The sequence below is a fragment of the Microsporum canis genome, genomic scaffold (genome assembly GCF_000151145.1).
Source record: "Microsporum canis CBS 113480 supercont1.1 genomic scaffold, whole genome shotgun sequence".
Lineage (NCBI taxonomy): Eukaryota > Fungi > Ascomycota > Eurotiomycetes > Onygenales > Arthrodermataceae > Microsporum > Microsporum canis.
The window spans coordinates 1,875,659-1,901,666 of NW_003299169.1; the positions used below are offsets into that span (position 1 = coordinate 1,875,659).

The following is a 26,008-nucleotide window of genomic DNA, read 5'->3' on the forward strand; positions in this document are numbered from 1 at the left end:
CACGGTTTCTTGTCGTATACTCGGCATGGGATTTAATAGTAATGGCCTATCAATCTTCTCAAACTATTCAATCAAATTGTAACAACGGAGTGAATTTTCATGTGCAACCGCCTCAAGGAGCCCACCTACATGTATCCATGAGAAAGCCTGGATATGGTCAAATTATGCTGCCTCAGGGAACTTAATGAAAAATTGGTCAGAGAAATGTAATCGAAAAAGCAAATATCACTCCGAATGCCGTTAATGATATACGTTCCCAGTGTTCCCTTTCGCTTTGGAAAAAGTTGTTGAATTAGTTTAATAGATCCATACTTTCTGGAAGCTTCGATTGCTCTAAAAGGAAGATAGAACGACTGGCTGACTATCTTGGGTCGCATCAGTATCCGGCAGAAGCGATGGAATTAAAACTTATAATTGGTGGCGATGTTGGTTTTCAACCTGGAAACGAGTTCAAGAATGGAAACGTAATAAAGAGCTGATTATGTAACCAAATCTAACTTTATGACTAATATAGCTTATCCGGCGGCTATTTTAAGGGAAAAAGGAACGACATAGAAAAGTCGACAAAGATCATTACGTTGCCATTTAAGAAAACGCATTACTGCCTGTTGTTTGAAATATTATTAAAGGTCATACTATCTATTATATCGATATAGCAGGTTCGATCGTTATAGCAATGCCCTTTGCAGATCCGCGACCTGGGCGGCCATCGAGGCCGAAATCGAACAATTCGCCAATAACGTTTGATCTTCTCTTGAATGTCCTGCAAAAAACAATCCTTCATCCTTTTATTGCCTGGTTGATACCCCTCTGTCTAGTCGCTCAGGCAACACCATATTCTCACCCGTCATTTATCATTACTGCGACTTATGCTACAGGCCTGAGTTTACTCCTCGTGTTATCATACGTAAACAAGCGATTAGCCCATGGTCCACCGCGCAATGTTGATTTTAAGAAGGAGGTTATTGTAGTTGCCGGTGGTGCTAGTGGACTAGGGCTCGCGATAGCCGAAACGTATGGAATGCGGGGGGTGAGCGTTGCAGTCTTGGATGTAAAAGACCCGGCGGATGATGCGGGATACGTGAGATGGGATGAATTCCCCAGCGTAGAATATTATAGGTGTGATATGGGTAACAAGGATGAGGTTGATAAGGTAGCCCGAAAAATAGCAAAGGATGTGCGTTATTGAGTATTTTCCCTTTTCCTTCTAGTTTGTGGTAGCTATACATGTCGCTAACTAACGCGCCTGCGGATACAGCTCGGGAAACCATCTATATTGATAAACTGCGTGGCAAACGCTATCAACGGCCTTCCCTTGCTTTTTCTCTCAGAACAGGCGATTGAATTGACCCTTAAAACAAACCTTTTGTCCCATTTCCATGCGCTCAAAGCATTCCTCCCAGGGATGTTATCCTCTCGGACAGGCGGTACCATCGTCACGGTCAGCTCTGTTTTAGGCCATTTTACAGCAGCCGGCTTGTCAGACTATGTTGCCTCGAAAGCTGCCATGACCGCAGTGCATAGAACTGTGGATGCAGAGATACGGCTGTTGGGAGCGTCGAGGAAGATAAAAACCATCCTCGTCGAAACTGGTCAAATTGCAACATCTTTATTCGAAGGTTTAGAGACACCAAATAGCTTTTGGGCTCCAGTGTTGGAACCGGTCCAAGTGGCGCGGGAAATAGTATCCGTGATCGATAGTGGGGAGGGCGGAGTGATCAGAATGCCGGCTTATGCCAAATTCCTGGGGCTGTATGCTATACTCCCAGTATCCATCGAGAAGCTCGTCAGGTTCCTAAGTGGCATTGATTTGGCTGTTGCCAAAGCGACAATATCAAACTCTGCAGATAATAAGCAGATAACGCCTCTATCAAGCAGCAGCTCTGAAGAAGACGAAGACGAAGACGACGATGACAGCGACAGTTAAACGGATACCCACAGTATGGATATCAAAATTCGGCAGAGCCCAGGAGAACCTTTCTTAATGTATATCCATTCCAACTTTGGTGTTTATTTCTCTGTTGTCAAGACCATCTTCTCTCTCTCGCTTCGCCGGGGCTTCACCACCTTGCTATTCTTCCTTACATTTTCCTCGCGCCTCTTCAATGCTTTTATTTCTTCACCCTTAATTTCGCCCGCTTTCTTGATAGCTTTGGGCAGATGTCGATGGCGTTTGATGCGACGAATTTCAGGCATGTGAGCATATCGGCGTTTCAAGGCCTCGTCATATTGGAGCTTTTGGCGTTCTTTGGCACTCTTGATACCACCTCTGGAGGAAGCATTTGCGCGCCAAAGCCGTATATTACCATCATCTGACCCAGACAAGACATAATTGTTGTCGGGTGTGAATTTTGCTGAAAATACTCTGTATAAAAATTAGTTCATCAGTAATGGGAATCACTGTTTTGGGGAAAGACTGCTTACCGCTGCATGCGCTTTGTATGGTATACATCTCGTGAGTGGCCTTTATCTCGGTTCCACAGCCTGATGGTACGATCATATGATGCAGATACCAGTTCCTCTCCCGTTGGACTAAATTCGACATCCATCACTGCTGCAACGTGATCTTTGAGAACATTCAGGGCCCGATCCATTTTTCTCATATCGAATATGTATATGTTGTGATCTTCGTTTGCGACGGCAAAATTAAAGGCTTCCATGGGGTTCCAGGAAATTGCATTCGAAGCAAGAGTCAATATCACCTTGGAAACTGGGGACGATGTGCGTAGATCGTACATCACGATAGATCGATCAGTTGCAGTTGAGCCTAGGATAGATGTCTCGGTCCGGTTGAAGGCTATAGACGTAATGGTATCTGTACTTGTTGGCCAACTGAGCGTCTCTGAAGGCGTAGAGGACGGCCTCGAAAGATCATATATCGATATCACTGATGAAGATGCGGCAAAGGACGGATGCGTCTCATGATGCGATACACTAGTGAATGCACCCTGGCCAAGGTACGTTGCAAGTGGTGTAGATTCGGCGGGAGTGTTGTACGGATCAAAGAGTTTGACGGTCTTATCGCTGGCACACGAGAGAAGTTTTCTATCAGACGTCCAGCACATCCCCTTCACAATATTTTCATGTGCTTGGACATGCCATATTTCATCGCGCGTGGTCAAGTCCCAGATCTTCACAACACCGTCTCCGCTCCCACTTGCGAATCTTTCGAGGGAAATTGGGTCCTTTGCCATACTGTAAACACCGTCGACATGTCCGTTCCCTAGCTGTGCAATAAACGGAGAAGCAAAAATTCTCTCCATCTTGACCGCATTAAGAGCTCTCGTGTATTCGCGTGCCCGTTCGAATGGGTGTTGTGAAGGATCAATGTTCCGCTGCACCCTTTGAACATTAGTGCCGGGAGTCTGCTGCATAGCAGCAGACCGAGAAAGAGCTTTAATTTTCTAATAAATCATAGTTAGAACCAGAAAGCAGTATATTATCCAGAACTGAACTTACCATGGTGATGTTAGCTCAAGTCTCTCGCGGACATCTTTCGACCATCTTCTTCTTTCAACATTGATAATGTAAAAAAAAAAAAATCCATAACGGGAAAACTATGTTCCGATCTACGTCGAAATCCGCCAGCTTCAACCTTTCGGCCAAAACAAGCAGACAGTAACTCTCGCATCAAGCAAACTTCATATTTCAAGCCTTACTTTACGATAGTTCAGAAGACGAAGCTTGGAGTCGGTTGGCCGGTGTCCTATTCTTTTAATTAACGTGCGACTTTATACTACACTCCGTTACCATGGCGCCAGCTCCCAATGAAGCTGGACGGCTCGCGGAAGCAGAGGCAGCAGCAAAGACGAATCCAGCCAAAGCCCAAAAGATATATCAAGAGGTGATTGCTGAGGGCCCTGGATCCAGTGAAGCTGCCTCTAGAGAGTATGAAGTTGCTTTACTGGGCCTAGGAAAGATTTATCGAGACCAGAAGAAGCCAAAGGAGCTGGCGGAGCTACTCAAAACTAGTAGATCTTCGTTCTCTTCATTTGCAAAGGCCAAGTCCGCAAAGTTGGGTACGTTAATACCATCTGTAAATGGATAACCTGGGTTCTTCCTTTCCGTTAACTCTCCTCTTTCTCCCTGCAGTTCGCCAGCTGCTCGATTATTTCACCGATATCCCAAACACACTTGACATTCAGATTGCCGTCATCAAGTCCTGCATAGAATGGGCTGTATCTGAACGACGGTCCTTCCTCCGACAAAACCTTGAAACCAGGCTCGTTGTGATATATATGCAGAAACAAACATACTATGATGCCCTCACCCTAATCAACTCGCTTCTCCGCGAACTGAAGCGCCTGGATGATAAGCTTGTGTTGGTGGAAGTTCAGCTACTGGAATCGCGCGTCTACCATGCTCTTGGGAACCAGCCTAAAGCCCGTGCGGCTTTGACCTCTGCTCGAACATCAGCAGCATCTGTCTATACCCCACCTCTTCTACAGGCGGGCTTGGACATGCAGAGTGGAATGCTACACGCTGAGGACAAGGATTTCAATACTGCTTTCTCTTACTTCATCGAAGCCCTCGAGGGTTATCATGCCCAAGAGGATACTAGCAAGGCAACCTCTGCGCTACAATATATGCTCCTTTGCAAGATAATGTTGAACTTGGGGAACGATGTCACTACTTTGCTGGCCTCGAAACATGCAATTCGATATGCTGGCACAAGCCTAGAAGCTATGAAGGCCGTTGCCCGCGCACACTCGAACCGGTCATTAGAGGAATACGAGAAAGCCCTGTCCGACTATAGGTATGAGCTAGGCGGCGATGTCTTTGTTCGAAACCACCTTCGAAGGCTATACGACGCCATGTTAGAGCAGAACCTGATCAAGGTCATCGAGCCGTTCAGCAGGGTAGAAATTGCCCATGTTGCAAAGATAGTGGGCTTGGATACCCAGCAGGTTGAGAAGAAGCTGTCACAAATGATCCTTGACAAGGTGATAATCGGGGTGCTCGACCAGGGCGCTGGCTGCTTGATCATCTTTGACGAGGCCGAGAGGGACAAAGGATACGATGCTGCCCTGGAGACCATCGACCGGCTCAGCACAGTGGTAGATCTGTTGTACACTAACAAAGCTTCTTTACTAGAGTAGCCCTTTGATTCGTGAAGACATCGTGTTTTGCAGGCCCTTATTATGCTGTGACTCTTTTCTTTTCGTGGAGCAAGTTCTGCATGCCTCAAGCTATTCAACTGCCTTAATCGTCTTCACCATGTACAGCTTCATATCCATATAGAGACTATTTAAATGGTCAACGCTGTATCTGTAGAACTTGCCTGGCCTCAAGTTTGCTTTAATATATAAAAGTAAGAGTGCAGCACGTGATGTAAAAAAAAAAAAGAAAAAAAAAACCTCCTGCGATCCTTACCACCTTTTTTTGCTCCATCAACCATAAATGCGCGCGCTCGTTTACCAGCATTCCACCAACGCCAACATATTCCTACGAAAGCCTTGCCTACTGCCACCGGTTCGGCCGGCGTTAACTAGGTCGTTTATATTACCGGCGACTCCTCACTGACCGCCAAGATGAACGCTCCCATGCAGCAGCCCAATTATCGTGGCTATCCACAACAGGCCACTTACCGATCTCCAGCCACGCCACGCAGACACGGTCCTGTCCCTGGTGAGTGTCTTACATATGCTTCTTATTAATATTACAACCCTTGCTCATGCCAACACTGAATTGTTCGAATGCAATATCCCTCCTTGACAGAGATTTTCTGACTCTTGAGCACAGGTATGCCAATGCAGCAACACACAGCGCAGGCGATGCCAAATCCGCAGATGCTCGGCCAGCGCCATGCGCCAAATCCAGTTGAAGCTGCCGTAAGACGAAGTCGAAAGCCGACAGATAAGAATCTACCGGACAATGTTGAGGAAATTGTGATTGGGGACGTGGCGCAACAGTACAAACGGCTTCGAGAGATTGAGAAACGGTTGGACGCGTCTATGATCCGGAAGAGACTTGATATCTATGATTCTGTCAATAAAAATGCGAAGAGATACCGGACAATGAGGATATGGATATCTAACACGGTTGAGAGCCAACCGTGGCAACAGCAGGAGTCCAATTCGGAAAGTTCCATGGGTACAAAGTTGGGCGCAGGACGGTACAGAGTCAAAATAGAAGGAAGGCTGCTTGATGATGATGATGCGGATCCTACCATTCCAGATGATAGTGATGAAGAGGACAAGAATGAAAACCGAGAGCGCGACCCTAACGCGATGGAGGAGGACACATCAAGTGCAAAGACCAGCAAACCAGCATCACAACGGAAGAGACTATCTCAGTTTTTCAAGTCGATAACTATCGACTTTGACAAACCGACCGAAAATGGAGTCGCTGATTTGGCCACGATCACTTGGAATAAACCCGAAGTACCGGCTGGTGCTGCGGCTTTACCATCAAGTGCCGATTTTGACACGCTTGAATTCTCCCGCGCTGCGGAGGTCAACCTGAACGTGACCATAAATCTCGTCAGAGATGAGTCGCCTGAACGCTTCCAATTGAGCAAAGAGCTAGCTGCTATTGTTGATACCGACAAAGACACTCGTGCGGGAATTGTAGCTAGAATATGGGAATATGTAAAAGCGAGTGGACTGCAAGAGAGCGAGGAGAAGCGCACGATCCAGTGCGACGACCGCCTGAGAGCGGTAAGTTTTGAGCTTTTAACCTCATATTCAACTAAACACAAGGCTAATGAATATCCTTTTCGTGCAGATTTTTGGCTGCGAAAAGATGTACTTCCCCGCCATCCCAGAGAGTACCGCAGCACATACTGCAACTCTCGAGCCTATCAAGCTACCATATACCATCCGTGTCGACCCTGAATTCCAAAAGGACCCAAAGCCCACCGTCTATGACATTCGGGTCGCAATTGATGACCCCCTTCGGGCCAAGCTTATCTCTCTCACCGGCTCCCCTGATTTTCCCACTATGCTCCGCCATGTGTCCAGCCTAGACGATCAAGTAGCGCTCGCGATCCAGGCGCTGCACCACTCGAAGGCAAAACACTCATTCTACACTGCGATGAGCAAGGATCCAGCTAACTTCATGAAACGGTGGATAAATAGCCAGAAACGAGACTTGGAGACGGTGCTCGGGGAGACGCCACGGCCTGGACAGGGCGATAGAGGCATGGAGTTCAGACGCGGTGGGCAAGGCAGTGCGTGGGATACGGCTGTTGCGAGAGAGTCTGTGAGATATATGCTCGCAAAGCCGCCTCGTGCAACGAGGTAGCAAGTGATTTATAGAAATGGCCCGCTTTTATCCCAGTGATTTTGTTTTATTTTTGTATGATACCTTTGGCCAACTGATGAATATCATCTAATAGTCATGATGAATAATAGGTGCACTTATGATATGCAACCCACACTTCGGTTTTGAGCAGCTAACTTGATTTATTAAAAATAATACTAATAATATTCTTCATTGATAATGGTACGGACAATAAGAATAAGAATTAGGTGTTGCTGGTTAAGAGAGTTGGATCACCATAGGAAACGAAGAGGCACCTCAAGAAACACACCAGGCGTGAGAAAGCAGTATAAAATCCGTATACAACAGAACTCATCTACAGATCCAGTCATTTATCAGTCATAACATACGAGGAATACATCCACAACGAGGGATGAAAGTGAACGTCAAGTCATACAGAAAAGAAGGGGGTGATGTAAACCAATTGACGCTATGGGGGAAAAAGATCAAAAGCATGCGAAATGCATCGTGAATCGTAGAATGAAGGAAAAGCAGGGTCGAGAAGTGAATAAAAAAAAATAGATCAAAGGTTATCAATCCATCTATGCCTTCCGTCTTCGAGCGCCAGATCCACCATTTATTGGAGTAGTTTGTATGGTATTAGTCGAGGTTTTTGAGTTATCTTCTAGGTTTCCAGTTGTAACAGCACTCTCTTTCTGCTCGGAAGTCGCAGCTGCCTCAAGAATGATCGGATTAGCATCTCCTTCAATAGATTCTGGCGGGGCAATCTTCTCTGCGGCTGGTAGATCTTCGCCCCTGAACCGCTTAAGCACCGCATCAATCATCTTCGAAAACCAGTACCAGTTGAGAGAGTTGAGAACCGTGTTGCTGCCAAGGTATGTGAAGGCAAGCCAAAGTGGTGTGCCAGTTGCGGAGAAGTCAGCGAACTGAGCGACCTCCGCATTTGCCTTGATACAGCTGTCGTCTAGACACATAGTCGAGTTCCTAGTGCTGAATACCAGAGAGTAAAAGTCCGCGCTGCTAAGTGGAACGGAACTGTCGGATATATGGAAGGCCTTGTAGATGTCGGAGAACACGGTGAAGGAGTTCCATGACCCCCAGATGAGGCGGCAAGAGAAGAAGACAGAGAGGAGAGTCATGCCGTTGTACCATTGAGCACGGGAGCCGGTCATGTTGAGTTTGTCGAAGAACCAGTGGAAGTTGAGAAATGGGGTAGATAGCTCATAGAGGATGAAGGTTGGTGCGTAATAGTTGACAAATGGTCTCTAAATGTCCAGCGTTAGGTTATTTGTACAAACCATCTATACATAGGGCATAGTTGGAAGGAAGGCAACTTACGTATCCCAAGCTGAATACTAGTAACGCGCTGATAGCATGGAAGAGCATCCCGACACCAAACACGCTCACATGACGAACGCTGATGATCAGATCCCACAGAAAATAGCCCGTTGCCATGGCCTGTATCAAGCCACAAGCTCCGGAGTACCCATACACTCGCTCAACGGGGGTCATACTCCTCCTTTCCTCGTCGACGAATATCACCCATAACGCCAAGGCGGAGATGAGGGTACTCTGCGTGAGGGAGACGACATGGATATCCCAGCCGAGCTTCGTGCGCCTGGAGAAGTTGGGATAGAGCTTTGGGAAGAGCCAGGTAGAGAGCCGGGGTGCGACAACGGACTGGATGAATTGGTACAGGGTAAAGGAGAGGACGACTTCATGGATGTGGTACGGCAGTGTTGGTAGGGACCATCGCTCGGCGATCGGCCTAACCAGATCCTGAAGCCATGGGGGGGGAGGCGGTATCGGGTCCAGCATCGCTGTAGGCGTATGTAGGTACGTGTTTATCCAGACGCAGGTGGTTGTGAAAGAGCCGAAGCTGGCGTTGATCTGAGGATAACGAGCCGGCTTACTACTGTTTCATAGAGCCCCAATCTCTCTCTTTTCAGAACAGCAGCAGGCCAGGACTAGGGGTGTGTCTTCTTATATAGATTGTCTACCTGTCACGGCTCTTTTCTTCCCTTCCTTAGGTAATGATACTATATAATCAGGAGATGTCATAAAGGACGTCGTTTAAAAAAGAAAGCTCGGGATGACTCGCGTGCCTGACCGCGCCTCGTGTTGGTCCATGCGCCCCGCGCGGTTCTTTTTATTTTCTGCCAAGCCTGGCCTAACCGGATGCGGCTTGACGCCTTGGCCGGTTGGGGATCTCGCTAGTCTATTCTAGAGAGAATAGTCACGTGAGCCCCAACACATTTGCACAGTCACGTGGTGGTTTAAGGTGGTCTAATTGGGAAAGAAAGACTACATCTCATCTACAACATAGGAGTACATCTACATGAAAGGGAACAATATTCAAAATACAGGACATAAATGGATTATAAACTAAGTCATAAACAGGCTGCTAACCGAACATCATGAACCAGGGTAAAACAAAAGAGAGCAAAAACACTAGGAAAATACAAAGGAAATACGTTCCATCAAGAAAGCGCTCAAAAAACAATACTCGCAAACATATCATAATTCATCAAGGTTACACGTCCAAGATTCGGCTATAACGTCGTCTTTGCGTCGGTAGGCTATCGTGAATTAGTCATACCAACTCCACTGTCACTGGGCTGATGATAGAGCACCATGTCACCGCCTTTCGCTTCAAGGGCGTGTAAGGTGGGCTCATTGTCCTCTCCGTCTTCGCCCTCTTCAGACTCAAGAAGACTCGACTCATGGTCTTCAGTTTCTGCCGTGTCGGTCACTTCGGATTGCTCGTCGTCGGTTGCATGGCTAAGCTCGCTAGGTTCCTGCCACGATTCAGTGTCTGCTGCAACTGATCCATTGGCGTTAGTAGAGCAGTAACTTGTCCTACGGTCTTGAGATACGGTGCTTCCTGTGACATAAGAAACGCTATCGGCATATGTACCTGTGTAGCTTGTTCTTCTTTCAGTTCCCGCGTCACTCTCAGCCTCGCTCAGACTCTCTTCTTCCTCTCTGAACGACTCGTTCTCCTTGTTTGAACCAAACAGCCGAGTATCGCATGATTGTCGACGGTAGCTTTGGTTTGTCTTGACAGAGTGACTACGTTTCAGGCTGGCTAAGCCGTTGTGTGAACCACTGTACGCGACAGAAATTCGGTCCGAATTTCCTCGGTTGCCGGAAACGTTGCTGAGGCTAAGAATACGGCGTTCATTCTTTGCATTGGGCATAGTTGACCCATTCGCTCGGTTGTTGGTCCGCCGCTTCAGCGCCATTCCAACACTGCTTCCAAGGATGCTGCTACCCTTGGCCATACTGGCTGTCGTTTGGCGAGTCGCTGTGCTGGCTGTACTTGGAACACGCTTCAGGCTCATCCGGTCAGATCCTGAATGGCGGCTAACCAGTTGACTTCGAGCGTGGTCTAATACTCCTTCCACAATCCTCCTCTCAAGGTCTTCAGCACGATCCTCCATCAGGTGGACTTCTTCTTGCCGGATGCGTAGGGCAGTTTCCATTCCGGCAACCTCCTTGGCCAATTTGATCTTGCTTCGTGAAAGATCGCTTTCTTCTTCCCTTAGCTCCCGGATATTTTGAAGGAGTCTCTCCTTCTCCTCTTTGAGAGCAGCCACTTCGGCCTCCATGCACTCTTTTTGGGCCAATCGTCTTTCAAGAGCAAGAGCTGCTTCCATGGCCTCTTCCTTCTTGTCTTCATAATCCTGGATGGTCTTTTTGGACTGTGACGCCATCATTTCACTAACTTCTCGGGCAGTTGCATTGAGTTGTTCCTGCAATGCATTGAGCTTTTCCATCTGAGCAGTGGAGCTGTCGGTGTTAGAGGCATGCGAAATAATCGTGTCGAGCTTTTCGTGCATCAAGGTGTCATCATATTTTTCAAACTGTGGTTCCTTGACTTCTGGAGGAGGAGGGAGAAGTGCTGGTAGAAGTGGTGTGATGGTGTTCGGTAGTGCGCATAAGTCCGTCTTCAAATCTTTAGTGGATTGTTGAGAGTGCTCATAATGCCGGCCAACCACAGCAAGGACTTCCTTGATGGAACTGAGAAGCTCAGGGTGTGATTGAGATATCTGAGTCTCGATGCGGTCGGTAGCTTCAACCGCTTTATCAAACTGGGCTTTCATATCCTCATGCTGTACCTTGACGTCTTCGTGCAGTTTATCCACCTTTCCGAACGAGTCGTCAATCCGGCCAAAGAATGTCTTGACATCTTCATGTAAATTATCTACCTTACCAAAGGACTCATCAACCCGACCAGAGAAAGATTTCATGTCCTCATGTAGGTTGTCCACTTTGGTAAAGGAGTCATCCACTCGTCCAGAGAAGGATTTAACCTCCTCATGTAGGTTATCTACCTTGGCAAAGGATTCATCCACTCGGCCAGAGAAGGTCTTTATATCTTCGTGCAGGTTATCGACTTTCACAAAGGACTCATCAACTCTGCCGAAGAAGGTCTTTGCATCATCGTTCATTCTCTCACAGGCCTCGGTCACGCTCTCACCCATTCCTGCAATAACCAGCTTGAGATCTTCAACGATAGTTTTGGTGCTGGTCAATGACTCGAGATTTTGTGCGTCTCGCTCTTCCGCTGCTGTAAATTTGGCATCGGCAAGGAGTTGTGCATCTTCGTATTTGGTAATAACCTCTTGGAATTTCTTGTCGATTTCTGCTTCAATATCTGCTTTCAGGCCATTGCGGTGCTCCTCTATCTTTGCCAGCAGGGTCGTCCCTCGCTCCTCCTCTTCAAGCTTAGAGGCCTCCCGATCACCGTGAGATCGTTCAGATTCGCGCTTGATAAGCTCTGAAAGTTCCTTAATAGTATCTGCCTTTGCAAATGATTCAGTGGAGTCGTTGATACATTCAAGGATTGTTTTCATATCACCCAGTGTTCCATCGCTTTCGGTGAGCTTCGTTTTGAAGTCTTCTCGGAAGTCGACAATAAAGAGCTTTGCCTCCTCGATCTTCTCTGCAAGGCCGCCATGCTCAACCTTTCGTGCTTCGAATGCTTGGGCTGTAAGCTCGTTCTCAGCCTCCATCTTCTCCTTGAATTCACTAACAGTAGTAGCAAGATTAGCAATCTCATCCTTCGTGGGCAATGTTGCGACATCAGGTAGTACGAGTTCCTCTATCTGGGCCTTTAGTTCAAAGAGCAGCGTCTCAAGATTCTTCACGTCTCCCTTCACCACCTTTTCGGGGTCTTCCTTATCCTCAGGGTTCTGGGCGGTTTTGATGTCTTCAACCGCAACCCAAACATCTTTCATGATACCCTCCAAGTTTGTGATATCCTCTTTGGTTGGACCCTCGATATCGATATGGGTAGCGAACACGCTCATTGTCTCTTTAGTCTCCTTGGCCAATGTTTCCAGGGCTTCGACCTTCTCAGCGGTGACCCAAGTCGCGCTAGCGGAAGGGGCAATCTCATCTAACTGAGTTTTCATGCCCTGCAAAAGTGTCTGGAGGGCTTCAATTTCTTCTTTGCCGACTGAAGGCGTGCTTTCTTCGGGAGCTTCGCGGGCAGCATTGTTGTTAGCGGCCACTTCGTTAACCGTGCCATGGACGTTTTTGATGGCGTCAAGGACTTCAACCAGGTCATTCTTCGTCAGAGAATCCGGATCACTCTCTTTTTCTTTTTCTAGGACCTCACGGGCTGCATTGCTGCTAGCTGCCGCCTCCATGACGGATCCATGCACCTCTTTAATGGCCTCCAGGACTTCTAACAAGTCATTCTTCTTCACCGTATCTGGATCGCCCTCTCTCTCCGGAACAACCGGATTGATGTCGATACGTTCTACTTGTGTCTGAAGTTGGGTGACCAGCGCTTTCAACCCGTCAATATCACCACCGATAGAAGTTTCACCGGCAAGCATGATTTCTCCTCCTCGTGCAGTGCTGGCTTCCTCCATCTCCTTCTGAGACTCGGCTAGGCGATTCATACCAACCTTAAGCTCTGCAATTTCGTCTCGAAGATTTTCGAGCAGCTCCTTATTCTCATTGAACTCGATAGGCCTTTCATGGAGCTTATCCATTTCAGACCGCAGTTGTTCCACACCATTATGAAAAGCGTCGAGGAGCTCATTGGTGTTTGACACAATACTCTCATTACCATCCTTACGCTGGTCATGCTCATCTAAGACTTCCTGCAGGTGACCTTTAAAGGCAGACAAGAGCTCCTCCTTGTCAAGTGAAGAGTCAGGCTTCACTATAGCCATAGAGATGGTCTGACGTAGGTGTTCGAGCTCCTCTTTGATGGTATCGGCAAGTTCCGAGTTGTTATTCTTCAAGCTTTCAGATTCACCGATGCCGCGGATTGCACCAAGAATTTCATCCTTATCACTGGAAGAACTAGTATTCTTTTTCAATGCTTCGCTTTCGCTTATTTCTCGGATAGCGTCAAGGATCTCGTCTTTGTCGGAGGTGGTGTTGGATCGAATGAGCAGATTGCTCAGGGTCTGACGAAGATGCTCAAACTCCTTCTCCATAGCATCAAGTAGCTCAACGGTATCAGACGGATTTCTCTCAGTGGACTCCCGAATACACTTCTCAACATCAGACTGGAGTAAGCGGAATCCATCTTTGACCGTATCAATAATTTCATCCTTCCCAGTTACATCGGCAGCACGGTCAACGTAGGATTCGATTTGTCCCCGCAGAACCTCAAGCCCATCCTTCGTTGCGTCAAGTACCTGCTCGGTATCTCGACCATTTGCGGCGGAATATTCCTTGAACTCATCCTTCATTTCAAGGATCATGCCATGTAGGTGTTCAATTAGCTGCTCTCCAAGGTTGCTAGTTAGAGTACCAGAGGCATCATCAATTCCCAATCTTAGAGCCTCAAAAATATCGTCACGATTGATCTCTACTTCCCTTGGCTGCGCCTCCTGGCTTGCAAGGCCTTCTTGAACCGCACTCAAGATATCGTCACGTTTAATTGGCTCCTGGGCCGCTAACCCTTCCTGTACTGCACTCAAAATATCATCTTTCTTGATGGGCTCCTGAGATGCAAGGGCTTCCTGTAGCGCACCTAGGACGTCATCCCGTTGAATTGGTTGCGGGAGTGATGATAATCCTTCCTGGACAGCACCGAAGACATCGTCCTTTTTGAGCGGTTCTAGTAATGCGAACCCTTCCTGCACAGCGCTCACGACATCGTCTCGTTTTACAGCTTCCTGGAGGGCCATAACTTCCTGTACAGCGGTGACAACATCATCATGTTTGAGTGGTTCTTGAAGAGCGAGTCCTTCCTGTACAGCGCTTAAGACGTCGTCACGTTTGAGAGTTTCCTGAAATGACAGCCCCTCTTGCACCGCGTTCAAGACATCATCCCGTTTGAGCGAGTCTTCCTTCTCTATAACCTGTGGAGCAGGCCATTCAATGCCTTCTAGGCATTCTTGAACTGCACTTAAGACATCGTCGCGTTTGAGGGTTTCCTGGAAAGACAGCCCTTCTTGTACTGCGTTTAGCACATCATCTCGCTTGAGTGAGTCTTCATTCTCCATAACCTGTGGAGCAGGCCACTCTATACCCTCCAGGCATTCTTGAACTGCACCCACAACTACCTCACGGATGCTGGAGATATCGGGCTGAATCTGTGGGGGTTTAAAGTTCTCTAATTCATTATGGACAGCATCAAGGACCTGCTGATAGACTGCCTCTGGGTCAACCGGTTCTTTTTGCGGCTGGTAGGCTTTTAGGCCTTCTGTAAGGCACTCCAGAATCTCCTCCCTCTCGAGACCAAAGTTTTGTAGCTCAATTTCGGGCTTATACGTTTCCCAGGCTTCCCTCACAGTTTCCAGGATTTCGTCTCTCTGTATACCAGGCTCATTTTCTGGAGCAGGGAGTTGTGGTTGGGGAAGAGGTATTTCGTTAAGGGCACGCTTAACAACGGAATAGATCTCTTGACTGTCGGGGATAGGGCGTGCGAGGGCGGTCGAAGTAGAATTGCGCGTACTTTCCTGGATTATATGTTCCATCTGCTGCCGCAGGTCTCCTAAGGCCTCTGTAACGATTTGCTCGATCTCTTCCTTCCCAGGCCCTGAAGATGTCTGATCGCCCAGTGATCTATCTCCTTGGCTTTCTTCCAGCTTCCGGGCAATGTCCCGGCCCATGCCCAAAACTTCACCACGGAGCTCACGAACAAGTGCTTTAACTTCGCTAGTTATACCACCAGCTTCTGCAACACTATGTTTGACACGCTTAAGCATAGCCATCATATCGTCTGACAAAGGGCTTGTTGCTCGAAAGGCGACACTTGAATTTCCTGAGGTATTACGCTGAGGGGTTGGAGAGGTATCCGGACCCGTTGAACTAGACCGAGTACCCCGACCAAGGTCAGGAGTTTGGGTTTTGTCACTGAAAAGCTGGCTTCCCATATCCCCTCTTGAACGGACCAAAGCACGGCTTCCAGAATTCTCCTTGACAAGGTTGAGAATTTCCGACAGCATAGTCGTCATTGTATTATCCTTTTCGGCAGGGCGTGCTTGCACATCTTCCATGAGGGTTAACAATTTTTCTTGTCCTTCTTTTGTGGCCATTTCACGCAACACTTTCTCTAAGAGCGCAATACTAGCTGACCCGTCAGATATAGGTCCTGGGGAAGTGGCGAGATCTCTCTCCAAAGCTGCTGCAAAACTACCGGGGCTCGACATTCGGGGACCCGAAAAACTTTTCCGTGAGCTTGGAGATGATTCATGAGCTTTACTATCAAGAATGAAGCCTCCAGTTGCTGGGTGTATATACGGCGTTCCTCTGCTGGGCGTAGTATGAGGATCTTGGTCAAACATTTTGGAAGAGAGATTGGCCGTTAGGTCTTTGAGGCTCTTTCTAATATCTTCGTCTCTAGCGTTTGTTGCTGCCTTGAGACTGATCAGGTCGGTTGCATTGTCTTTACTACGACGGCTCAACTGGCTCATTTCTTGCTGCAAAGAGGTAGCAATTTTAGTTAAGCTGACAATCTGAGCCGACAAAGCATCGAAACTCTCAGGCGCTCTTGCAGGTTTTTCAGGTTTGGTTGGGGTCGTCTCCGCAGGCATGGCCAAGTCCATTGGAATCTGCATATCTCGCAATGCCAACATCGTAGCAGATGGAGGTGTATTCTCTCCAAGTATAGGCTTGGTGAGATATCTGCTCGAAATTCGGGCCTGCGTCGGAGATTCATGATTTGGCGTGGTTGAATCAATGGTGCCTCCTCCTCGAGTAGGAGTCGTCTCATTGCTCTTATCATCCCGGTCAAATATGCTGTTACGCCTAAATTTTTCGGGTGACGAACGGCGCTCAAGGTAAGAAGCAAATTCGTTACTATTTGTCGCATTTTGCAGGGACTGCATCCGTTTATGATATTGGCCCTTTATCAAGGACTTCTCAGGAGACGGAAGTTTCAATGGCATAGGATTGACCGTGTAAGAGCTTGGGGTTGTTTCTTGGCTTTTTTCTGCCAGTGCAGCCGCAGCAGCTTGTACTGTAGCAGAGGCATTTGGTCGAGTTACAGGACTGTTTGGGCCGCCTGGGTTCAGAGGTAGAGGGGGTGGAGCTCTACCCGGGTCTGCGCTATCCCACCTGTAGTTCAAATCGACCGTTAGCAATCAAAAGGGCCTATATGTGTAGCGGCGCCAAAGCAATTATGAGCGCAATGACATACATTGGGATCAGACTTCGGGATTCAGAGTGGGTGTGTTGATGTCTGAGAACCAGCTCTCGGTCTCTATTTTCTTCTCTGTCGTTTGGTTGCATGATGAGTCGTAATCGCTTTTAATCGTAACGTTCGTTGAAAGGCAATAATAAATAAACAAAAGATTCTCCTAGGTATAAGCGTAGCACTCAGTGTACCATGTCTCTGCAACCTAGAGGACGGGGGAGAAAGGGCAAAAAGGGGTATCGCGAGCGTAGTGATGAGGGTATTCTTCTGTCCAGACAAGTCGGACACTGTGCCAGAGACTCCAAGTGTATGTAGCATGAAAAAAAAAAAAAAGGTAAAGAGTTGTTGAGAAGACGGAACAACCTTGCACGAAAGAACGGTGGAGATGTCTTCTTTTTTCAAGGTCAAAAGCTGTTGCCGTCAACAACAAAGTAAACAAACAAGGATCCTCGCGGTTACCGGAGCGGCAGCGCTTGGCACGACAGGGCAGGGGCTTAGCCTAAACGGGAAAAGTCTCGTAGAAGGTTAATCCGGTATCGGATAAACATGCCATATTTGGTTTAGCGTCGTCTCCGGTAAGCGGACCAATCATGGGGCCGCACACAACGAAAAGAAACATCGCACCAAAAGTTGAACTTCACCAAAAAAACGCCTGAAAGTCATCTCCAACTCTCTCTCTCGACAACCACATTTTTTTTTCGACCAGCCCACGTTCGTCGGAACTCCTGGAAAATGAAGTGTACGTTAACCCGATACCCTACGTCTATTCTCTAGCCCTCATTGATGAGCTCTTCCCCATTGATCGAAGCTGACGATGTGTGCGAAATAGTCATGAAAGTGGGCCGTGTGGCCATCATCACCAGAGGCCGATATGCCGGAAAGAAGGTACGATGATAAGTGTTTCTATTGTATTTTTTCTGTTGAGATATTGGGCTCTGCGCGTTGGATTATGGATCTGGAGCGACAACTCCGATTTATGTGGATGGATTGCGATTATTGAGGATCTGGAACACGATCGAGAAATTTTCCCACACAGCGTCAACGCAAAGGCAATATCGGCACCTAAGCTGTCTCGCGCATTCTATTTCCCTAAAGACAACGCCAAATACATAAAGAAAAAGAGGAGGACATTTTGATTCTGCGCAAATAACACATGATGATAGCTTAGTGCGTGAACGAACTGACGAATATCTCTGTTTAAAATCAATAGGTCGTCATAGTTCAGCCATATGACGCTGGCTCCAAGGCTCACCCATTCCCCTACGCTCTCGTTGTCGGCATCGAGCGATACCCATCCAAGATCACCCGACGAATGGGCGCCAAGAAGGTCGAGAAGCGAAGCAAGGTCAAGCCATTCATCAAGACCGTCAACTACAACCACCTTATGCCCACCCGTTACACCCTCGAGCTCGAGGGCCTCAAGGGTGCCGTCACCAACGACACATTCAAGGAAGTTTCCCAGCGGGAGGAGGCAAAGAAAACCATCAAGAAGGCTCTGGAGGAACGATACACTAGCGGAAAGAACCGATGGTTCTTCACCCCCCTCAGTATGTTTTTCCCCATTTGAACGTTTCTACCTTCTACCAAGAGGAACCCGCACTAACGATGGATCAATAGGATTCTAAATAAAACGTTTAATGGCCCCTTTTTGTCACTTATATCTTCTCAGCATTTTTCTCCCCTGAGCTAGGATGGTTCTAGTTTATGACGAATGCTATTTCTCGTCTCATGCATAGATACCAAGTTAAATGGAAATCCAGTGCATAGCAGACAATCTATCGGAATGATAAGATGTCGGTTGTCTAGCAAAAATAAAAACAATAACAATGACGCTTGAGAAATATTCCGTTGGACTCATACTCCGTCTACGTTGACAGTTCGTAAAAGAGGAAAAGATAAAAAAAATAATGTCGTGACAGTTTACAGTCACATGCGATGTGGTGTGCTACCACTGCTGCCTCGAATCGTAGTGCGAATGCCTTGCATAGTACAAACATCATCCAACGGCCGATCATCCGCTCTATGCAGTGGCCACCAGGTGTGGGCTCCCTTTTCACATGCTGGCTGAAAAGTCTCGTCGACCTCTAAGAATAGTTCCATCTCGGCTGCATCCGAGCAGGCACGCTACTTAGAGCTTTAATGGAACTATCTTATCACCCAGTAGAAGAGATATCAGATAGAAAGCCACCAGAACCTTGAAAAGGCAGCACCAGCAAAAGATAACGGCATCAGCCAGTATCAGCTCGATGAGAAAAATGAAAGGAGACACCACACCCATGCATCCAGCGTTTCATACTCTGTATCCTAGATGCGACTCGGAAAGATAGTGCGGCTTGACACGCCCAATAGAACGGTCTGACAAGCAAGTATGCATTCCTAAACATAGCTCGATTTCTATATTACAAGCTTCCGTCTCCCTATCTCCCTCCCTGCCTCTCTCTCTCTCCACCCGTCAAAATGCAAGAGACAAGGACCAGTGCATCCCTAACGCTTCCGGCGGTCTAGCTGGTTAGCTTAGCTACGCTGCTTGTCCACGCTTTCATTAATGCACAGTAGATCCGCAGCTAGGATGTAGATAACTGCCGGGCCGCCTGTTATCAACGAAACACGATAGACTCATTCCGATGCATTCTTGTCCCATCTGCAAGTTCAGGTGTAAAAGGCAAGCGGTTACTAGCTTGTGAAGTGCCGTAAGATATTCGCCTCGTTCCTTGTCCTGGTGGCGACCGGATTTCTCCTTCTTCTCCTTCTTCTCTCTCTTTCTCCTGCTTTTGCTCTTGGTTGTTTCGATAAGATAGAAAAATCTCGCACTTTCACATGCCAAAGGTCTCAGCTTGGCGAGAACCAGCTGGAAGTACCGATACTTCTTCCCTGCATGTTTCTTAGGCGTAGGTGTGAGTATCAGTACATCATAGCATGGCCACAGTTACGTACCTGGTCACTTTCACATGTGAAGAACGCATCTAGAAGGTAAGAGAAGAGAGAGAAAGAGAGAAAGCATCCTGGGCTTTCTCGCGACTGATTCGCTGTATGGAAGACTCTGACTGCTCCTGTTTATGAGTTGATGAGTTGTATGTGTGAGTCGGAAAGGTCGAACGCCAGATAAAAAGCTTCTGGCCTCCCCTTCCCACTTCCTTGTTTTCTTCTGCTCTCGCTCCCATAACACCAACTCGACAGCTCATCTTCATCTCTTCATTACTCTCAAGTCTCAAGGTAGGTGTTGTTTTGTCAGTCTGTGTGGTCTACTACCAACTAACAATGCTCCTAGTTACGCTTCCATACCATATCAACACGTCATAATGGGCGAACAACCAACCACCAATGGCACCTGGCCTTCCTCTCAATTTATCTCCGTAAGTGCTGCCTTATTTTCCCAAACGATGATGGTATGCCACTAGCTAACATTCATATAGCATCTCATCTCTTATCCCTTCATTGCAGACTCTCTTGAGTCTCTGAAGAAATCCCCCTACGGCCAAAAGTCCCTGGAGTACGCCGACAAGAGCTTCTCCCAACTCGAGCCAATCTTCCCCTACTTTGCTAAACCATATGGCTTCGTGGCTCCATACGTTGAGAAGGCTGATCACTTGGGCAACGAAGGCCTGAACCAGGTCGACAACACCTACCCGAAGCTTGTCAAGGCCACCGAAGAGGTCAGAGAAACCGTGCATAACTACTTCCGTATTGCTGAGGATGGCACCAAATACGTTCGATCTACCTATGACTCTGAGTGCAAGTTGGCTCAGGGTAGTCCAATGGTGTCTCATGGCAAGGCTGCCGTCTCTACCGGATTGATGGTCACATCTCACTCCTTGCTTTGGCTCAGAAACTTGCTCGTTCCACACAAGCAGGAGGCACAAGAGAATGGCAATGGCACCGCCAAGTCTTCCAACTAATCTTCTCACAATGAATCCTTCTGCACTCGTTGCTTCCTACATAAGATATCCCGTTAAACTAGCACCAGTCTGCTAAGTCTAAGCTTGATGACTTCCTTTTTTTTCGTTTTACAGTATGGTTGGGAAAAAGTTGCTCTGCCCTCTCTTTGTCATCTTTCCTTTGTGTGTTTCTATATAGGGTCTACCCTTCTCTTAATTATATCCCTTCTTCCTCTATTAGCTCTCGCTGGGCTGGCCTACATTTTCCCTACTCGATGGAGTTCACTACAACACCTCATTTAATAAACAGTTACTCCTCTCTCTGCCCTGTATTTATGGAATTTCCTAGTCTCTGTGCTTAATCAAATAAGAAGAATTTGAATATGTCGTAAACTTCCTCCCCCTTTGACTTCCACTTCTACTCTTCAAAAGCACAATATATACATCGACACCCATTGACATGTGCGTGGCTCCACCCGGGACGCTTGAGCCTCCTCTGCTTTTCCATAGGGCAACTATCATGTCAACATTGTAGCCACATTACCCGGATCAGGCTCTTCCTGTTTTTATATTCCAGGATTGCGCCCCATATAGCTTTGTCTTTTATTTACATTGAGACCTTAGTATGAAGCTGGCAAGGCTTCTTTTCAAGGCTTATGTATGAGACTCATCAATGTGAAACGAACCCACAAGCCCTGCCACTGATCTCCGTAAATTAGTCGCTTTGCGCAATGGGGGCATCGCCTCTCCTTCAAGCAGCCTCGATCTCCTTGATGTACTCTGTACTACTATGTATGTAAACAGTGCCTTGGCTTTGCGGCTACGCTTGTTTTGAGCCGCGGACCACGTGATATCAAGCTTGGCCTGGCACAGGACCCATAGCCAAGTAATAACAGCAGGAGAATGGCGGAGCATTACACTCAGGTGGTTTGAGAAGTGGCATGATGGTTCAGAGAAGGATTGAATTGAAGTAGAATGTTTCGTATGAGGTCACAGTACAGCGAGCAGGGCGAAGGAAGCCATGTTCTCCAGTCTGATGTAATCCTGCGTTGATCGTTTCAAGCCAGATCATCCGGGATAACCGGAGCCTCTGTATACGAAATATCTCCTTTCCTGTGCTAGACGCCATCCATTCCAGATGCTGGCCGCTACCGTCCTATAAATTATCAAAGTCAGCCAGCCTTTCGTCTGGCTGGGCGGCCTCGTGTTTGTTCAAGCACCCTATAGACAGTTGTTGTCATCCTTGTCTGGTTCAATAGTCCCCTCCCCAGGCAGATTTGATCGCTAAGCCGCAGACCCATGCGATAGTCCCTCAAAAAGCGATGAGGAAGCTGCCGGGCGTCGCTCAGGAGGTGGAAAACCTGCACTGCCTTCCTCCATACGAAGAATCAGCAAATCAGATGTTCGTCTGCGCTGTTAATGTTTGGGGTGTTGCTGCGGTCGATCTTATGTAAGTATATGCCAAGCCGAGTTTGACGGATTAAAGCGGGGCGATAGCGTTTTAGGTTGTCACGTGTTGGGATAGCTTGTTTGGCGGTTTATATCATCAAAACTACATAAAAGAGGAGTTGCACCCCCAGCATTAACAACCAGCATTCATCACGATATCTCGCGCTACATCCGTTACCAAATCTCGCCAAGTTACAGCCACGATGTCTGAAGGTGTAGCATCAAACATACAGCAACAGCCAAACGGAAAGGCACCAGCGATCCAGCGTGATCCTCAGCAGCAACAGCAAGGAGAACCTGAAGCCTCGGGTGTCGGTTTTCGTCCTCACCATGATCTCATCAGCGTTCAACCTGCTCGTCTAGATGATTTACAGCCTAGATATGCGCAGGTACTTCGGCCTGATGAAGATAACCCTGCTGCCCACAGCTGGTACTCTAGCTTCAGTATGTATATACGTGTATACTTCTTTGTGTACAACTTCTCCCGACTAACTCGCAATGTAGTGCACGGGCTGGGAGAGATTATTGGCAACTTGGGAGCAATACCTTGCTGCATCTGCTGCCCTAATCCCTTCACACCTGTCAACCAAGGTCAGGTTGGACTAGTGACCAAATTTGGTCGTTTTGAACGAGCTGTCGACCCCGGCCTTGTTAAGATCAACCCGCTCAGCGAGAACTTGACCACTATCGATGTTAAGATCCAGATCGTCGAGGTCCCCCGTCAAGTCTGTATGACCAAAGACAACGTTACCCTTCACCTGACTTCTGTTATTTACTATCAAATTACCTCTCCCCATAAGGCTGCCTTTGGCATTACCGATATCCGTCAGGCATTGGTTGAAAGAACACAAACCACTCTTCGCCATGTCGTTGGCGCTCGTGTGCTACAAGACGTCATTGAACGACGTGAGGAGCTTGCCCAGTCTATCGGGGAAATCATCGAAGGTGTTGCTGGTGGGTGGGGTGTCCAGGTTGAGTCCATGTTGATCAAGGATATCATCTTCAGCAATGAGCTCCAGGAATCTCTCTCCATGGCTGCCCAGTCCAAGAGAATTGGTGAGAGTAAGATTATTGCTGCTCGTGCAGAAGTTGAGGCTGCCAAGGTATGTTCCCTTCATTAGTTTGTAGTGATGCAGAGCCAGAGCACTAATATGTTCAAATAGCTTATGAGAGCTGCGGCCGATATATTGTCTTCTGCTCCTGCAATGCAGATCCGATACCTCGATACCATGCAGGCAATGGCCAAGAGTGTAAGCATATTTCTTTATCCTTCCTGTATAGAGGTTTAACGACTAATTTCTATTTTCTATTCAGTCCAACTCCAAGGTTATTTTCCTCCCTGCTGCCAATAACCAGGCCGTTATGCAAGCTGCTCTCGCCAACGAGGCCGGAGAAGGATCCAGCCGTCAAGTCAATCCCTTCGAGCAGGATGGAGGCGACGGTTTCCAAACCGCCATGAACGCCCACGTCGTAGAGAACATCTGAACAGTAACATGAGCAAGAAATATGAGTGAGAGAAAGTGTTTTCACTCCTCTCGCCTATACCATGTACTTGCTCGATTTTAATGACTTATCACCTCTCTTGTCTGTTTTTGTGATACCCTATTGCCGTTTCCTTTCTTGAGTGACAACTGCTTTTGATGCTAATGTTGATGTTTACTTTGATGCCTATTCCCCTTCTGCAGTCAGTTTTCTCCTCCGTGCGTCTTATGGGCTAGGCAGGACAAGAGGGTCTCGAGTAATCTGTTTTTGCAAGCTAATTTTCCATTTTTCTAATGCAGTTATTTAATGAACTTTGCTATAAAACTACACTGTACCGTCGATATTGCGTAAAAATTATACATCTAAGGGTTTAAGAGGTATCATATCACCAGGATTCCATCCACGATATGAACAAGATTTAAGTAAATTACAATATACACTCTCAATGGGTCAAGCAACTAAGCTATTCCACCGACCATCTGTAACTGGTTAGCTTCCGCCGCCGGTCCATGAAGCGCATGGCTGAAAGTTGTACTCGAGGGATCCTCAAGAAGAACGTCTAGATCTTCAGTATCAGGCGGAAGTCGAAATCCGTTGCCTGGTCTTGGGTATAAACGGTGTTCTTCCACCTGTTCCTCATCGCTAAATCCACCATCGTTCTCATTGCTATCACCATTACTTGTGCTAGCAGGTACGCTCTCGAATGGCCGTTTTGATGATATCGGAGTAAGTGTGGCGCTAGCCGTAACATGCCTCGATATTTTGTTTTGTTGCGAAATGGTGGCGGATCCGTTCAAATTATTCGCAGATGCTGTTGTCGAGTTATCAGAATTAAATGATGATGCATTAAGCTCATTCAAGTTTGCAGGAAAAATAGGGATATCTGGCCTAGATTCGGATATATTGACCAGTAAATTGACCAGCGCGGCATGTGATAAACTAGAAAGGTAGCTCTTCTTCTCTGCTTTGCTGAACTGAGAGCTTCCAAGCAAAGGAGTTTGTGGCGCACTTGTTAGCATCGAGGGCGAGGTAGAAGGGTGCAAACGTGTGAACCCAAGTTGTTCATTTGCTTGCAGGACCGGATCAAGGGGAGCGTCAACCGGACGGCATTCTCTGCAAAACCACTCCATTTTCTTTACAGAAATAACGTCTTCTCCAATAGGCGGGTCATGACAAAATTGATGCCAAGGGGCATTGCATTCATCACAAAACACGATCGCATTACACTTCGGACTATGCCCTCTATCGCAACGAAGACATACCACGTTAGCTTCTTTGCCTTTGCGATACACTCGCCTCCGCTTCCGTGGTGGTGGTGGTTGTTGCTGCTGCTGACTCGCATCGGGACTTGCGGATTTCGGTTGGTTCTGCTCCGGAGTGAACATTGTTGGCCTATGGATCTGACGGCCTGATTTCGTTTGTGTGGTCGTTAGCTGTGCATCAGAAGATTCATCAGAGTCCGAATCCTCTGCTTTGATGACCCCTTCATCATCGTCGTGGCGACCGGATTTTCGAGTATTCCGCGATTTCGCACCCCCCATTGTTCTACGACGTTGTGGGGCCGGCTTGGAAGGGCTCGTCTTTGGTGTCGATGCAAGGTGCACTTCGACCCCTTCAGCATTTCGAACGGCTCCTATAGTAGCGGTAGCAGCAGCAGTAGTAGTAGTAGCAGTTATAGATGGTGATAGCACGGCTGCAGGGGACGGAGCAGGTGCGATATTTCTCCACCCCGTGAAAGAATTTGGATATTTTAACGAGAGCTCAGATTTAGTCGGTGGTAAATTATATTCCTTTGACTCAATATTTGGAATGTCACCAGTCGCAATCACTGTTGAGCTGAAACCCTCGTGAGCGGATATCGACGACACCGACGACAGTTCGCTCGAACTGGATGCATAGGTCATAGACGGTATGGGAGCTTGATTATCCATCCCTTCCTGTGAAAGAATGATAGCCTCAGTCTGCATATCCGATACCTGCGTATTCTGTGTCTCATTGATCATGTTTGAACTGGTATCTGTCGTCAAGGGCACCATGGGTGGCGGGGGCATGGCAGCGCATTCGGCATTCGAGCCCATGGTTATATGATAAAATCAGTAAGCAATGTAGAGCCTAATCAAGCCCAACAGCGTTTTTATCCACATTAATTGAAGTGATAGGCCAGTTGCGCTATATGTACTGTGCCTTCGAGGGTCGGAAATGTGGCTCGAGGGCGAGAAAAGAAAAGGGAAAACTTTGAAAAGCCGTTCACTGTACTGGATATTGCACAGATTTCGGGTTATGTAGAAAGGATGTCCGATGAGAACAACAGATAAAACATGTTCTATCTTCTCTTCAGTTTAGTATGATGTATGGCATGAGAAGG

The 26,008-nt window shown here is 47.4% G+C and overlaps 10 protein-coding genes across 10 annotated transcripts; 6 read left to right on the top strand and 4 right to left on the bottom strand.

The window, feature by feature from the left end:
- Positions 1–676: 676 nt before the first annotated feature.
- On the top strand, positions 677–1,927 carry MCYG_00691 (retinol dehydrogenase 10; the record flags this gene model as incomplete). The annotated part of the gene is made up of 2 exons (XM_002850541.1): positions 677–1,177; positions 1,259–1,927. 2 exons carry the CDS (start codon positions 677–679, stop codon positions 1,925–1,927), a joined length of 1,170 nt encoding a protein of 389 aa, XP_002850587.1.
- An 83-nt stretch (positions 1,928–2,010) lies between these two features.
- On the bottom strand, positions 2,011–3,631 carry MCYG_00692 (U3 small nucleolar RNA associated protein; the record flags this gene model as incomplete). Its single annotated transcript, XM_002850542.1, has 3 exons — positions 2,011–2,365; positions 2,425–3,394; positions 3,475–3,631. The coding sequence occupies 3 exons, from the start codon at positions 3,629–3,631 to the stop codon at positions 2,011–2,013; spliced, it is 1,482 nt and encodes a 493-aa protein (XP_002850588.1).
- A 120-nt stretch (positions 3,632–3,751) lies between these two features.
- On the top strand, positions 3,752–5,099 carry MCYG_00693 (26S proteasome non-ATPase regulatory subunit 11; the record flags this gene model as incomplete). The annotated part of the gene is made up of 2 exons (XM_002850543.1): positions 3,752–4,019; positions 4,093–5,099. 2 exons carry the CDS (start codon positions 3,752–3,754, stop codon positions 5,097–5,099), a joined length of 1,275 nt encoding a protein of 424 aa, XP_002850589.1.
- Positions 5,100–5,531: 432 nt separating this feature from the next.
- MCYG_00694 (conserved hypothetical protein) lies at positions 5,532–7,392 on the top strand (the record flags this gene model as incomplete). The annotated part of the gene is made up of 4 exons (XM_002850544.1): positions 5,532–5,628; positions 5,743–6,659; positions 6,727–7,241; positions 7,356–7,392. The coding sequence occupies 4 exons, from the start codon at positions 5,532–5,534 to the stop codon at positions 7,390–7,392; spliced, it is 1,566 nt and encodes a 521-aa protein (XP_002850590.1).
- A 413-nt stretch (positions 7,393–7,805) lies between these two features.
- Positions 7,806–9,042, bottom strand: MCYG_00695 (DUF887 domain-containing protein; the record flags this gene model as incomplete). Its single annotated transcript, XM_002850545.1, has 2 exons — positions 7,806–8,489; positions 8,563–9,042. 2 exons carry the CDS (start codon positions 9,040–9,042, stop codon positions 7,806–7,808), a joined length of 1,164 nt encoding a protein of 387 aa, XP_002850591.1.
- A 699-nt stretch (positions 9,043–9,741) lies between these two features.
- MCYG_00696 (conserved hypothetical protein) lies at positions 9,742–16,932 on the bottom strand (the record flags this gene model as incomplete). Its single annotated transcript, XM_002850546.1, has 6 exons — positions 9,742–9,803; positions 9,839–10,048; positions 10,178–13,024; positions 13,142–15,928; positions 16,094–16,758; positions 16,841–16,932. The coding sequence occupies 6 exons, from the start codon at positions 16,930–16,932 to the stop codon at positions 9,742–9,744; spliced, it is 6,663 nt and encodes a 2,220-aa protein (XP_002850592.1).
- A 558-nt stretch (positions 16,933–17,490) lies between these two features.
- On the top strand, positions 17,491–18,685 carry MCYG_00697 (60S ribosomal protein L27; the record flags this gene model as incomplete). Its single annotated transcript, XM_002850547.1, has 4 exons — positions 17,491–17,576; positions 17,667–17,722; positions 18,048–18,384; positions 18,455–18,685. The coding sequence occupies 4 exons, from the start codon at positions 17,570–17,572 to the stop codon at positions 18,460–18,462; spliced, it is 408 nt and encodes a 135-aa protein (XP_002850593.1).
- Positions 18,686–20,136: 1,451 nt separating this feature from the next.
- Positions 20,137–20,733, top strand: MCYG_00698 (CAP20; the record flags this gene model as incomplete). The annotated part of the gene is made up of 2 exons (XM_002850548.1): positions 20,137–20,190; positions 20,251–20,733. 2 exons carry the CDS (start codon positions 20,137–20,139, stop codon positions 20,731–20,733), a joined length of 537 nt encoding a protein of 178 aa, XP_002850594.1.
- A 1,631-nt stretch (positions 20,734–22,364) lies between these two features.
- MCYG_00699 (stomatin family protein) lies at positions 22,365–23,646 on the top strand (the record flags this gene model as incomplete). The annotated part of the gene is made up of 4 exons (XM_002850549.1): positions 22,365–22,605; positions 22,666–23,264; positions 23,373–23,411; positions 23,476–23,646. 4 exons carry the CDS (start codon positions 22,365–22,367, stop codon positions 23,644–23,646), a joined length of 1,050 nt encoding a protein of 349 aa, XP_002850595.1.
- Positions 23,647–24,101: 455 nt separating this feature from the next.
- Positions 24,102–25,721, bottom strand: MCYG_00700 (conserved hypothetical protein; the record flags this gene model as incomplete). Its single annotated transcript, XM_002850550.1, has 1 exon — positions 24,102–25,721. The coding sequence occupies one exon, from the start codon at positions 25,719–25,721 to the stop codon at positions 24,102–24,104; it is 1,620 nt and encodes a 539-aa protein (XP_002850596.1).
- Between the last annotated feature and the right edge of the window lie 287 nt (positions 25,722–26,008).